This window comes from Serinus canaria, chromosome 3, assembly GCF_022539315.1.
Source record: "Serinus canaria isolate serCan28SL12 chromosome 3, serCan2020, whole genome shotgun sequence".
In the NCBI taxonomy this organism is placed as follows: Eukaryota; Metazoa; Chordata; class Aves; order Passeriformes; family Fringillidae; genus Serinus; species Serinus canaria.
In genome coordinates, this window is record NC_066316.1 from 20,635,326 (window position 1) to 20,649,427 (window position 14,102).

Below are 14,102 nucleotides of genomic sequence, written 5' to 3' on the forward strand. Positions count from 1 at the left end.
TCCTTTTTCTTGGTGAATACTAAGATAATAAGGTGTGAAATTAAAATTAATGGAAATAAAGAGTACAATACTTTCAACAATACGTTTCAAAAAAGCCATTGTAAAGTAGTCCATACATGGAGGTCTTACCAACTCTGTTCTGAAGCAAGGGCAACTCGCTAGATTTTTTTATCTCTAGTGGTTCACTTCGTAGTCTTAGCAACTGGTTACATGAAGTCAGGGTGACATCCTCATTCAGTCCCATTTTCCAGCTCCTTTCCATTACTAATACTAAAGAAGCAGCTCATGAGAGCTTGCACTTGAACTAGAAATAAGAAATTTTAAAGTAGCTGCCTGGAAATATTTGGGTGCTTGGAGAGGGGTGTCTCTGATTTCTGAGATCTGAGTACTGAAATCAGTTTGAGCTGTAGTGGGTTACACTATGTGCATTTGACCCTGGGAAGAAATGACAGCCTGAAATTGCTCTTGTTTAGTGTTACCATGTAAGGTTTCACAGGGTAAAAGACAAACCAGAAATATTCCTAACTGGTATTTAAATTACATTAGTACCTTTTTGTATAGCTTGAGTGAAAGGTCACGCTAGACAAGGAGCATCTTCACTGTTTGTAAATGTCTAATTTGCTGCTTTTAAATTGCTGTGAACTTCACTTACTTAGTCCTGCTGAATGAATCCAGTGTTGCAAATACTTCTGACAAGTGAATATTTGCTTAGTGAGAATCCATTGTTCATAATGGATTGAGAGGGACATGCAGTGTGAATGCATTTTTATTGCCGTGCCATCTCTCTGCTGTTGTTTCAGTGAGATGAAAGTAGCGTTGTGATAACAGCCCTGGGTTTCTTAGTGCTCTGTGTGGCATTTCCCTTCCTCCTGGTAGGTGTTAGTGAAAAAGTGCTTATCACAGGCGTTTTTCCATGTTATAAAATAAAAAAAAATATGTATATTTTATAAGAACTTGGACAGCAAGAGTTAGGAATACAAACACACTTAAAGAAAACCTGATGAAAGTGCACAGGCTTTGCTGAAAACATCCTAGCGCTGTCCAAATGTATTTTTTTTCCGTGTCCCCCCCCTTTTTTTTTTTTTTCTTTTTTCTTTTTTTTTTTTTTTAATTCGAGGCAAAGTGACTCCTGGGCACCTCTGTGATTGCAGCCCGAGCTGCCCTCTCCCAGGGCTGCACAGATAACAGATGGCAGTCGCCACTCGTCGCGCCGCTCACGACAGAGCCCTGGTGCTGCCTTTGCCGTGCTCTGCTGTGGTGGCAGGAGGAGAGGGGAGGCTGCACAGCCCAGCATCGGCCAGGAAAGGTGGTGCTCTCACTGTGCAAAAGGTACTGGATGGAATCCATTCCTGAGCTTCCCTTTAATTGCAGCAGCTCAGTTCCAAGGAGTGTGGAAGCTGAACTCAGCAATCAGCATAAATCGAGCCTTTGGTTGTATTTCTGGTCACTTTGAGTCTCTGCTTTTGGAACTTCATTTTTCATTTTCAAGTCTGGGCGAATACCTGTGTTTTTTATTTTGTGAGATGATACCTTTCACATGAAAATTCTGAGTCAGACTTGAATTTCAGCTGGTTATGGCATCATGTGCAGTTGTAAGCTTTTGACCAGGGGCTCCATAAGCAAAGGGATATGAAAAAAAGCCCAAACCAAACCTGAAATAATGGATTCACCCTGGCATAATGAGTTGTATCTGTTTCTGTTCCAGCTTTCACGAAATTTCATCCATAATCTGGGAAATATGTTTGGTGATTAGTGAAAGCACTCTCCTTCTGTCTAATGGTTTTCAAAACCACTGAAATGTTTGTGGCTTTTGATATGTATTTTTAGACTACACAGTATTTGCAATGTAATAAATCCACTTTTTCTTGAATTGCTATAATAAAAATGTTCTCTTAATTCAGGTCTATGTGTGGGATTCAGCCCTACATATAGCCTAAAAAAATGAATTAATGCCATCCTCTTGGATTTTTGAGAGAATAATAGCAAAGGGCAGTCAGGCTGTGAAAGTTTCCTTCAGCAAATTCTATGATCATGTCTAGAAAACATTACATTGCCCTAGCAGAAATTTCACTGGTGAAATTTCCCTGCCCTTTGTTTACATCCCTGGAAGGCAGCTGAAGTTGCTGGATGGATCCAAGCACTTGGCTGAGTGTGTGCCAGGGAGGGAGAGGAGGGCAGACTGACAGCTGTACATCTGAGAGCACACTGGACACAAATCTGGTCTGGGAATGGAGGTTCTTCACATTCTCTTCAGTGCAGCCAGGATAAGCCTGTTGGTTATTTGACCATGAGGCCCCACACTCTCTAAATAAAGTAATCCAAGCTAAAATGTGTTTTTTTAAAGTATTTAAAATATCAGTTTGTTCTTTTAACAATGGGGACTGTGCATTATTTTTGGAAGTAAAAAAAAAAACCTGTGCTGGAAACATCAGTACCCATAAAACATTTAGAAAGAAGTTAATCTATCAAAATTAAGTGTAAATAATTTAAAATTCCTACTCTTGATATTTCAACTGTGTAAATGTATTGCATCTGTAACACACGAGTGAACATGTCATGAGCAAGTGCAGCTCTGATTATAAAAAATGTAAATGAAGATATTTGAAGTACAAACCAGGGCAAGCAAGAGGAATATTTTACTCATAAAGTTAACAATCACACAAACAACTGGTAAAATAAATGGGAGGCAATTACCAGAAAAGGCAGGCAACTCCCAGATTTGCCAGCAATTTCATACCTGGTTTGATCAAATGTTCAGATTTCTAAACACCTATCAGAGGGGAAGGGAAACTCAGTCCCTGCAAACTGAAATAAACTCCAGGATTTAAGTCTGAGTAGCCTGATTGAGGCATTACATCAAATGTTTACAGATGAAAACAAAGGTAAGTAAGTCCAGCCACTGCCTTTTTTTTTTTTTTTGGCCAGTAGTTCTCGGAGTGCTGTGTGCAAGGCACAGATCTTAGTTCAGCACTTGACCATCTGCAGCTGCTTCTCTCTGGCCCCTAGTGAGTTACTGTCCATGAAGTCCATCTTAATGAAGTAGAGGAAAGGGTCTTCAGGAATATAAAAGATTTACCCTGCTTAGCATGAGCTGTGTGCAATGTGAAATAGAGAGCAAGTGGTGCATGTGCTGATATTTGAAAAGATCTGTGGTTTTAACAGCCCCGCCGAAGAGGCTGTGAACTGTGCTTGGAGCTGGCTTGGAGTGCTGAGCACTGCAGAGTGCAGTCAGCTCAATGCCCCTTGTTCCTATAAGAAAAATGGTAAGGCCTTTTTACCTATTTATGTCTGTTTCTTTTGAGCTTTGGGTTTACTGGTATGCAAAAGGAAAAAAACAACCAAGCATATGTTCAGTTGCTCTATCAACCTTTTTTCTCAGTCTACATTCAGTGATCTCAGTGAGTCATTCCGGCACAATTGCAATTTGAGTGTGATACACTGTTTGTAAAAAGTATCTATTTTTAGCAGAAGAAACACTACAGTTCCTGAAAGGAGGAGAAATAAAGGGGGAAAAAGGAAGGAAATGTGTAACCAGCAAATCAAGGCTATTGTTAACTGATATTAGGAGACACCCCGTAGATTTACAATGCTTGCACTCAGCCACATAAAAACCACCCTGAACAGAATGCCTACCAGGGGTTAAATTCATATGCCTGCGCTGCAGCCTATTTCTGTCAACACTCAGCTCAGGAAATAAACATTTATGCTTTCTGAAATGAAAGTGTATTTTTGAAGACTAGCCGTCAGATATTTTTTGCCCTTCACACTTTCAAATGCTTAGCCTTTTTTGTAAGTTGACTGCAAAGTGCATCAGTTTGCTAGGCAAAAAGAAAAAAAAATCTTGACAAGTGCCCATGGCATCCTTGTCAAGCACACGAGTGTCTAGTGGAAGATGGCAGGAGGGTTGGCACAAAACATGCTTCCTTCAAGCTTCTTACCTCAGGGGTACCTGACTCTTGAGAAGCCTTTCAATCCTTCCAAATGACGTTGTTGCAGACTGTCATCCGGTTTATTTGGAGTGTGCTGTATCGCAGATAAACACGCTGTTTAACTGCAGGTCAGGGTACGGAGTCATCCTGCCAGCCAACGCCTGAGATACATCAGATGGCACTGACTTGGGGAGGGAGATGGAGAGAGATCAAAGTTGTCACCAATGTGGTGCATGATAAAGGCAGAGGAAGGGGCACAGCGTTGTATTTTAAGATGTCGATACACAGTTCTGCATTGAAAGCAGTGACCTGCAAGACTCTGAAGGATTAAGGACCCACACAATGCATGACAGAGTTCCAAGGCACACCATCATGCAGCATCTCGGGTGGTTTGGGCACAGCTTGGAGATGGAGAGGTTTAGACCGGTCAGAGGGCTGGAAGGGTCCAAGTTGGAGACTTCTTAAAAAATAGTTACAATTTAATATCAAAAATATCCCCTTGTCAGAGGACATGGTTGATCTGAGGGATTCACATAACAAAAGCTCACAGACTCAGATTTTGGCATGAAAGAAGTATAACCTTCTCCAAACAATTAAAAATAAATCTCTGTATATAAGTATATAAGCTTGTGTTATCTATTATTTTAACGGTGACTTGTTGAACACATATTAAAGGGCATTGCTGTGATACAAGAGACATGCTGGATGCTTTCACATTTTATGAAAAAACAAAACAATCCCAGATTAATTACAACTTGATTCAGCTTTGCATTCCCACGAGGGATGCCTTTAAAAGTTAAAACATGCTTTCACTGAGCAGGCTTTCAAGGGAAAGTTACTTCGATCAGGAACAAAATAGTCGTGTTGATTTGATTTATTATTGAAGGGTGGAACAGCATGCTTTATATTTGCCAGTTTTTCTATAATGTAAAAAATTTCTTTTGATTTTTTATGTGTCATATGAAAACAACTGGTATATTTACTGCTCCGGAATGCAGATTTTTCAAGAGTGCAGTACAATAAATTATATCAACATCCCATTTTCCCCCCTCACAGGGCATGTGTAATTTTCTTTGACTGTGGCACACAATAAATGTTACTGAAGCATAATATTATTTATTTTTAAAAAAATAAAACCAATGCAAAGAACCTGTATGAAAATAGATAAGTGAATAAAAGAAGGAAGTTGGGGGGTTTTCAGGAAAAAAAGAATACATAGAGAAATTGTAAGTTAAACTTTTTGTAATCAAAACGAATTTTATTGCCTTTTTCTTAATTAAACCTCTCAGAAGTGTGTGAAACATTGTTATACTCAAAAAATTGTTAATTTGTAAATCACAGGGACAAAAGGGCTCCACTGCAACTTTAAAGTTTCTATGCACGTAAATGTCAATAGAGTGCCTTCTCCATCATCAGCACTAAATTCACATTGATGCCTCTTTTCTTCTCTGTATTGATCCTTCCATGAGAACGTAGATTTGTATCTGTTAATTAATGCGTCCTGAAACAGCGTTTGTATTAATCAGGCAGATAAGAAAAATTGGATGCCTGCACCCTCATGACAACCGTAAAAGTGCTGGCCCTGATAAAATCGTGGATGGACCTCAATAAAAAAGTTCCTCCTTCCACTCAATAAACTAATCATCCTGCTTTTAATTATTCGGCAGAAAGATGTGTGGAGATTGGAGAATGTGTAAATCTATTTACTAACAGCAGTGTCTGGGAGGGAGAATGGGGCTGTCACAGGACGGTGCTGCAGGCTACATTCTCTGTCCATCTGCTGCTGCAGAAAAACTGCTTCTTGAAAGCAGGCAAGGAACAGAAATGTTGGAGCTAATTGAAATCCTGAATTCCTCCCTATAACCTTTGAAATGATTATTTCTTCTCCATTTCCCTCTTATTTATTTTAATCACAGATGTGTTATTTTGCACTGTCACATCTTTAAGGCTTTCCTGTTGTCATTGGATCAGGTTTTGTTGTTTTGTTTTTTGTTTTTTAAGGCAGAGAGCTACACTTCTATCACAGGACTCAAAAGACAGTAAGAGAAAATGAAAACAAATAAGGAGGGAGAGAAAAATGAGAGAGAGAGAGCACATGTAGCCAGTTTTATGTTTCATTTTTTATGGATGCCTGGTGGTTTGGATGGGGGCTTTTCTTCTTTATTGTATTAGTTTTGCTGCTTAGTGCTTATGGAGAAAATCTTGCAGATTTGCTAGTTTATGATGTATTCTTGCATGACTGTAACTCTCGACTTTAAAAACAGAAAAATGCATTTAAGTGTAATTGAACACCAAAAAGAATGTTCTTACAGCAGGAACCCTGTCAAAGGACATGTAAGCAACTCCATAAACAACTAAATGAAAGCCTCAGACATGCCTTAAGACCCTTTAAGAAAAGCTTGACTAATCCCCTTTGATGATTTTATTAAGTACTTGTGGTTGATGATGCCAACTGGCAAACTGCTGCATTTCACCAACAGGCCAGGAAAATCACTTCCTCTCCCATATTGTTTTCTAGCACCTAATGTGATTGGGATATTAGCAGTTTGATATAATAAATTAACAGGTACTGTAAACAAGAGTCTAAAAGGTAAGGCAGCAAAGATGTTTGCCCTTAGTTATCCTGTTAGGAAAGACAGCAGGGAGAGGGGGGGAAAAAAGCAAGCAAAAGTTAAATTCATTAAGCGGCATTTAATAAATGTTTGGTTGCCCTCAAAAAAAGGATGGTGTGATTGCTATTCAGTTGGCACTTCAGTGTGCCACCCTGTTATTTCAACAAGTGTAGCAGTGCCAGGAGCCAGAACAGGAGTGATTAGTATCTTTTCTGAGAAGGGTAGGTGTTCTCTTTTCCCTGAAGTTAAAATTCAAGAAGAATTTTTTTCTTTTTCATCCTTACCTTAATTCCATTAAAACATCAAATCTTCCATTTTAATAAACTTTTCTATTTTTTCTCATAAATTATCTTTCTTGGATTATGGTAGTGGTGGATAGAGTAGGCAGATCCCTGTGTCACAGCATTAGGTTTTTACAACTAAGCACAAGTGTTTCGCAACAAGGAAGATATCACACAAATCCCAGATTGCCACTGCCGTACCCCACAAATTAATATGACTTTTACAGGAAGAGCCTGAAAATTCTTGCTTTTTTAAAACTTTTCTTTTGATTAGAAGGTGTTTGATTTTTTTATTGATTTGCTTTCCTGTAGTAGGATGGGGAGGAGAACACAAAAGCAGAAGGGACAATAATAGAATGTGTGCATGTTTTGTCTCAATGTGTATAAAAATAAATCAAAAAGAGGATCAGATTTCCAAATGTGATTAATATTTTTCCTGTATTTTTATTTTTTCATATTCAGGATTCTCCACTTTGTCTCTAGCTGACCAGATGAGCCTTCTGCAGAGTGCTTGGATGGAGATCTTGATTCTCGGTGTTGTATACCGGTCACTTTCTTTTGAGGATGAGCTCGTATATGCTGAAGATTATATTATGGATGAAGACCAGTCCAAGCTGGCAGGCCTTCTTGACCTTAACAATGCCATACTGCAGCTGGTAAAGAAATACAAGAGCATGAAGCTGGAGAAAGAAGAATTTGTCACCCTCAAAGCTATAGCACTTGCTAATTCAGGTTGGCAGAGTGGCATGGCAGTTGCTGCATTTTTAATTTTTCTTTCTTTCTTCTTTCTTTCTTTCTTTCTTTCTTTCTTCTTTGTTCTTTCTTTCTTTCTTTCTTTCTTTCTTTCTTTCTTTCTTTCTTTCTTTCTTTCTTTCTTTCTTTCTTTCTTTCTTTCTTTCTTTCTTTCTTTCTTTCTTTCTTCTTTCTTTCTTTCTTTTTCTGTGGGCTGGTTTAAAACAGGACTTTAGAATAAGAAATTGCTAATCAGACTTTAAATCTAAAAGGCAACAAGGAAAGCCGTTCAAACTATGAACAACTTTCTGGTTCAAAGTAATTGTGGAATATGTTCCTAAGGGAGTGGGAAATATTCCACTGTATTATTTGGAGAGTGTTTTACAGGCAGAAATCCCTTCAAATGAAAATAGGTGTTGTTCTCCTAAATCCATTTCATAATGCAGACAAGTCTAATCATTGCAATTAGAGCAAAAGAAAGGATGCTGTAGAATATGCTATATATTTTCTCTTAAAGGGAGCTACTGATTAATTTGGTGAACTAAATTCAGGATATGGGAGGAAGGAGGAAATCCATATGGAATCTTACAGGGACCACACCTTACCTTACACATCCTTTGCATTTACGAGAGCTTCTGCAAAAAATTATTACCTGTGCAGCAAGAGTTAAAAAATTTTAGAAAGAATTTTTTTATTCTGCATTTGAATTTAAAAGTGCTGAACCAGTGAATACTGTCAGATAAGTAAAAATCGTTTGTGCTTTGTTGTTTTTCTTTTTGTGTCTCCTTAATGCTTTATTGTGGTCTTAAGTCCCTTTTAGCATTTGCATAAAGTTCACGATAGATCCCTCTTTAATGACGTGCCGATCATTAGATACCTGTGTGTCAATAACACGCTCTGATGCTATGTTCCATTGACAGTCACACCGTGCCCCTCCATCTGCTTTTGTTTTGACCCTATCTTTGAACTTTATCTTGGTTGCTGGCCAGTAGTTTTCCCTTTAATTACAAGAAGGAAACTGTCAATAAAATCTGTTAAATGGGATGCAATGAGTGGCTTGAATGGGCGGACGGCTATTTGTTCAAATTCTGCAGCATTCAAGGTATTGACAGTTTGTTTTCTGGGGCCATATGTGACGATCAATCTCAGGCTGGGCTCAGCCGCGCTGAAAAATGAAAAACCAGATTGCTTTTGCTTACTTGTGGATGACGACTTGTGATTTGGCGCGGTCCTAGTGAGATGAGACCTTCTGCCCAAATTGCCCCCCTGAGAGCCAGGACGCGTGACTGTTTTTAGAAATAATTTTTTAATTGATTTTGTAATTAACAGTTCATCTACAATATTGATGCATGAATCCTCAGATTGATAGGAGGGAAATTGTTTTCAACAATGAAGTTGTACTTTCCTATTTATCTTTGTAATGTGATTTAGCACTCTGCATTTTTAATTGGAAATATAATTCAAAAACATGCAAAGCCAAAATGCTTATTAGTTTCTTTGTAAAATACTCTCCACCCCACTAACTCTGCCCTTAATTTTAGAATATTATCTTATTCCAGATTTAACAAAATACCAAAATGCCTCTCAAAGATCAAAATTATTCCTAATTGAAGATCTATTTATAATTTTTGACCATTGTAAATAGACACTTGAGGATGCTTTGCAGCTCCAGGAGAAGGTTATTTCTCAAAATTGGTCATGCTTAATGATCAGAGCAAGAAAGTTATCTGCAATTAGGAGTCTAAATGGAGAAGGGCTTTTGTATTTATTTAAATTCTGTAATTCAGAGACTGAATTAGAAATACTTCTGCAGCTTACTTGACTAAAAGGATGAGGGCTAGCATACTAGCATAGATATGATGTTAAATACCACTCCCACTTCCCCCCCCCAAAAAAAAAAAAAAAAAGGAAATATATGCAGTGTTTAAGTAATAATAAAAAATAACTGCTGCCAAGAAAAAGTTTAGTCATACACTGTGCATAGAGTGTATCAAAATCATCTGTAGCTTCATTAACTTCGCTGGAAATTACAACCAGGATAATGTCAGAGATAAATACAGTTCAGCATACTAAAATTCAGTGCACATTGAAGTGAAAACCTTTCCTTCCCTCATCGTCAAAGAAATAAAATTGCTGTCTTAAAATGAAACTCTTGCAAGGAGGAGTTAAAAAGTAGCCCAGACATTCCACTTCCCCTTCAACAGTGTTTCAGATGCTGACATTCAGCATTTCAGCTTCAGGTTGTGTATGCAGCAGATACCAAACTTCTACCAGCTGCAGCTACAGTAATCTGTAGGTGTAAAATAGCACCTGCAGAATTACAGCCCATCAGTGGATATCAGGCCCTTAGTGTTTCAGTTTACAAATGCTGTTAAAATTTAAATAAAATTTAAGTTGGATTAAATTTTTTGGGTCTTTTTTTTTAAATAGACAAAAGCAGAATACTTTATTTTCATGTATCTAGGTACTTGGTTAATGAAAATGTAGCTATATAAAAAAACCAAAATGCCATTAGAAAATCAACCAGTAGCAATTCAAATTTTAATATATTTTAATTGCTACTTCTGCTTACTTCCACTGTTTATTTTTTCAGCTTAAAATACATTAGCCTTTCTATAGCTGTGGAGAGTATAATAAGAAATCTTGGTTTTTTTCAGACATTTTTGCCCTATCCACACTGTCGAGAAAGATTCTCAGGTTGACTCTACTGTGAACAGTTGACAAAGATGGTTTTATAGCACCGTATCTGTGTTAGTGATTTATGATACTGTGTCATAGTACTTTCCCTGCTGGTGTTTGGAGGCAGGAAAAAGAAATTGTAGATTGTCTTCATATCGATTGTATTTAGTTTGAATAAATACCACAAGCTTTGTTCTGGCCAAAAAATCTCAGTAGCATGAGCATTGAAACACACACTTTTCTTTAGGTCTGCAGAGCCCATTTGTGCAGTGCTGGATGTGAGATAATCCTGCCATTTGGTCCCTAAAAGGTGGGGAGGAGTAGCAGTTTTTCAGGGAGATTCTCTGACAGCCACTATCAAATATTCCCCATGCAGGGCTGGCAATGCCACACCAACTTCCATAAATTTCCAGAAATGCAAGATGTGGCTACGCTACCTCCAAACTGAGTGCAAATAGATTCTGAGAAGTTTAAGTACACATATAGGAGCACAGCACTGAAATGTGTAGACATTTCAGTCGTGCATACGTTAAGTCTGTACAGGCATGATTTCAACGCTTACATTTAATATGTAAATATGGAATTTATCAGGTTAGGTTTAAGCATATGCATTGATTTGATAGTAATTAACACGGCCTTTACACTTCAGAGAAGTCACTCTTTCCTTGGCATTGTCCTTGTCCTGCCGGTATCATGAGCTGCTCCCTTCCTTCCCTGCCCTCTGTAGCCAAAAGCCAGGAGGTGCCTGGAAGCTGCGGGATGCGGCTGCCCCGCGTTCTGCCTTGCACCGCCCAGACGAGGCGAGCTGGCACCAATGAGCACTTTGTTTACCCACGCAGAAAATCAACTTTGAATGGTTTCCAAAACATGCATGTACCAATTACTTCCTCATGTGTAAGGGAAGGTGAAATGTTTACAAAATATGCTTGAAGTGAACACAAGTGCAGGCATATGCACGGGAACGTTCCGGCACGGAAAGGAGGAGCTGCTCATCTCCTCTGTGCTAGGACGTGTTCCCATGAATTGGTTGGGGTAACTCTAAGCAAGGACTCGCAGGTGAGCAGTTTTTTGAAATTGCCTAATCAGTAAGGACTAAATTGGGCCTCCAGGCCAAATGTTGCAGGTGAGTTTAGGAGTCACAACTGAGACCAGAGTTAGAAGAGAAGCTCAGTTCCCATCTAAGACCTAAGGCAGAGAACTGGAGTGTCAAAATACGTCAGCACATTTGAAAATCTGATCTCTGTGCATCTGCTTAATAGGCTGCTGGCGTCTTGAAAAACCTGACCCAAATGTGGATGCTAGGCACTTGGAGGTACAGCCTTACGCACTGTGGAAAATTTAATCTCAGATGCTAATACTGGCTGTATGGCATGTACCACAAGAAGGAGAAGAGGACTTCTGCTCACCCTTACATTTCTGGTCTTTGATATTAACTCTCCTTAAAAAAAAAGAAAAAAATCACTCTTTCAGTACAGAAGGCATGTGAACCAAAAAGTAGCTTGTGCATTTTAGCATAATGAAGTGCAGATCAATATTGGTGCCAGTAAAGTTACACTACCATCTCATCCTGTTACAAAACTAGGAAGTTCTTACAAGTTTTTTAGCTTTCCATACACAGAATACTCAGAGCACTAGGCTATCACCATTATATGATATTATCATAATAGAAATTAATTGGTAGAGCCCAATAAATCACTTACTCCACAGGACATCATCTTTATTCCCAGTGCATGTCACAACAGGCCGTATTTTATTTCTAATGTTTTTCATTTTGTTTTATATAGTCATCTTGTTAGTGTTTGAATTCATGATTAAGACATGTCTGTTTTGACTGGACATAGATATAGATGTATATATACACAGACACACATAGCAGTGTGTTAAGGGTGTGTCACCAGTCTTTATTTTGACAAATATAAATAGGAAGATGTTAACTCTTTTATGTAGTTTTGTATAAAGACTAGTACACTACAGAAAAAATTTTTAGAAAAAGAAGTCACCACCATAGTCAGAGTTTTCATGTTGCTTGCAAGCAGTTTATTCATCATACTCCATTTTCATGTTATCAAATAGATGCTGCCCACAATTCTTAGGGAAAATAAATAACTCTGTTACCAGTTGCTTAATGTTGGCATTAGGAAATGGCAGCTGAGTTGATCAGTGGCTAATTAATGTTTAATCAGTGGTTAATCATATTTTTTTTTTCTTTTTTTCTGGAAGCTACTCGTAGTAACTGAGTAACTTCAGCCTATTCCTCACTTAGTTAGGGAATAAGCAGATTGTATTTACATGTTAGCATGAGAGACACAAAGGGCAAGAAACAAGGCCGGACTTAGTTGCCCTCAATGGTAATTGTGGTAATTTCTTATAGTCAATAAAAAGTACTTGGAAGTCTTCATTCAACGTTTTCTTTTAGTTGGTATCTCACCCCCAGCTCTATCATTCGAGTTCCCTTTTTTCCAGGCTTTTATTAGGCTTGTAGTGTAGGGTCTTGAGCCAGTTCATAGTGTGCTGTTTGTTCTGCTTTGCAGCAAACGTTCCTGTGTTTATTGCCCTCACTACCTCTCCTAGTGGAAAGTAAGCCATTTCAGGAATAAAAGAGAAAATGCTGGTTTACAATTTTTTAACTTCCTTATGCCAGTGGTTTTAGTTCACTGCTAATCCAGTTAGCCTCTGAAATAAAGTCCCCATTCTATGAAGTAATTCCTTTTCTTACTATGCCTTAATTTCCTACTGTGTTTTAAAAACTGTTTTGAGGCTTCAGTTTTTATCTCTTCTGAAAAGTAGTCCAAACCAGGGCAATCCAGACTAAGGTCTCAGTCACTAAAATCAATCACACAAGCCTTTGTTTTCCATTTTCACTGCCTGTAATTCCTATGGACAGGGAATTCTTAATTTATTCTTCTTTCCTTTTCAGCATCTATTCCGATTGAGGTGTCCATTTCCAATAGAATATTCCAGATGTCAGACCATTTTTGCCATATTCTTTTTTTAGGGAAAATACTCTGTTTGGCTCTGTGCTTGTCTCTTAGCCTAACCATGCAGATCCCAGCAAACAGTTCTGCTCAGGAAAAACAAGCAGGTCAAAATGAAGTATATTTGTTTACCCAGCAGAGGGAAGACCAAAGTGTCTGGGGTAATTTCAGCTCTGGATGGAAAAAGGACAGGAGCTCTTGCTGGATGAGGGAACCAAGGACCTGGTTTGATTTGTGGTTGGCCATTTCCATGGGTTGCTTCTGTCTTAAGCAGTATGCTTTTCAAAATGTCACTGCATTGTGTTTCTCACAAAAAGATGCAGAAACACAATGTGGGCAATCACTTTGTGTCCTTGTGCAAATCTGGCACTTGTTTCAGGGGGAGAGGAAGGAATTCTGTAGTTCTGAGAACAATTCACCCATTAATAAACACTGCAGTGGGTTTTGTGGGGTTTTTGGATTAGCAGTACAATCTAGATTAAAAAATCTCTTTTATTTGAGACCTAACCCAGATTAGGATTTTTTTCATCCTTCATAAAGCAAAATCATTCTGCTTTTTATTCTTAATCCTGATCCTATCCAGTTCTTCCAGGATCCTACAGCTTTCTAAAGGATTTCTCCAGACTGAGTTTGTGAACTGCTCAGCTGTATGGAGTCGGAAACATCACAGCAGTTGCTGTATTTCAAGTACTTACTGGCATCTATCCCTCCAGTGTGGTTTACCAGCATCTTAATGTGTGTATTCAGTGCTGCATGCTCCCTGCTGCTTGATTCACTGTCCTATTTTCTTTTTGCTGTCTGAATTTTCTGACATGAAGAAACACTTCACATAAAACCTCTGGTTTTCTTCTACTTCTGAGTGATGTTATATACAAACTGTATAGCTACCAGCCT

At 38.4% G+C, this 14,102-nt stretch overlaps 1 protein-coding gene across 21 annotated transcripts in view; it reads left to right on the top strand.

Moving 5' to 3' along the window:
* ESRRG (estrogen related receptor gamma) overlaps positions 1–14,102 on the top strand; it is a 393,435-nt gene that overhangs the window by 371,094 nt on the left and 8,239 nt on the right. For all 21 annotated transcript variants that reach the window (XM_030235294.2, XM_050972139.1, XM_030235293.2 and 18 more), the window contains one exon: positions 7,285–7,554. In XM_030235294.2, coding sequence (XP_030091154.1) covers positions 7,285–7,554 — 270 coding nt within the window. The remainder of the gene's footprint in view (positions 1–7,284; positions 7,555–14,102) is intronic.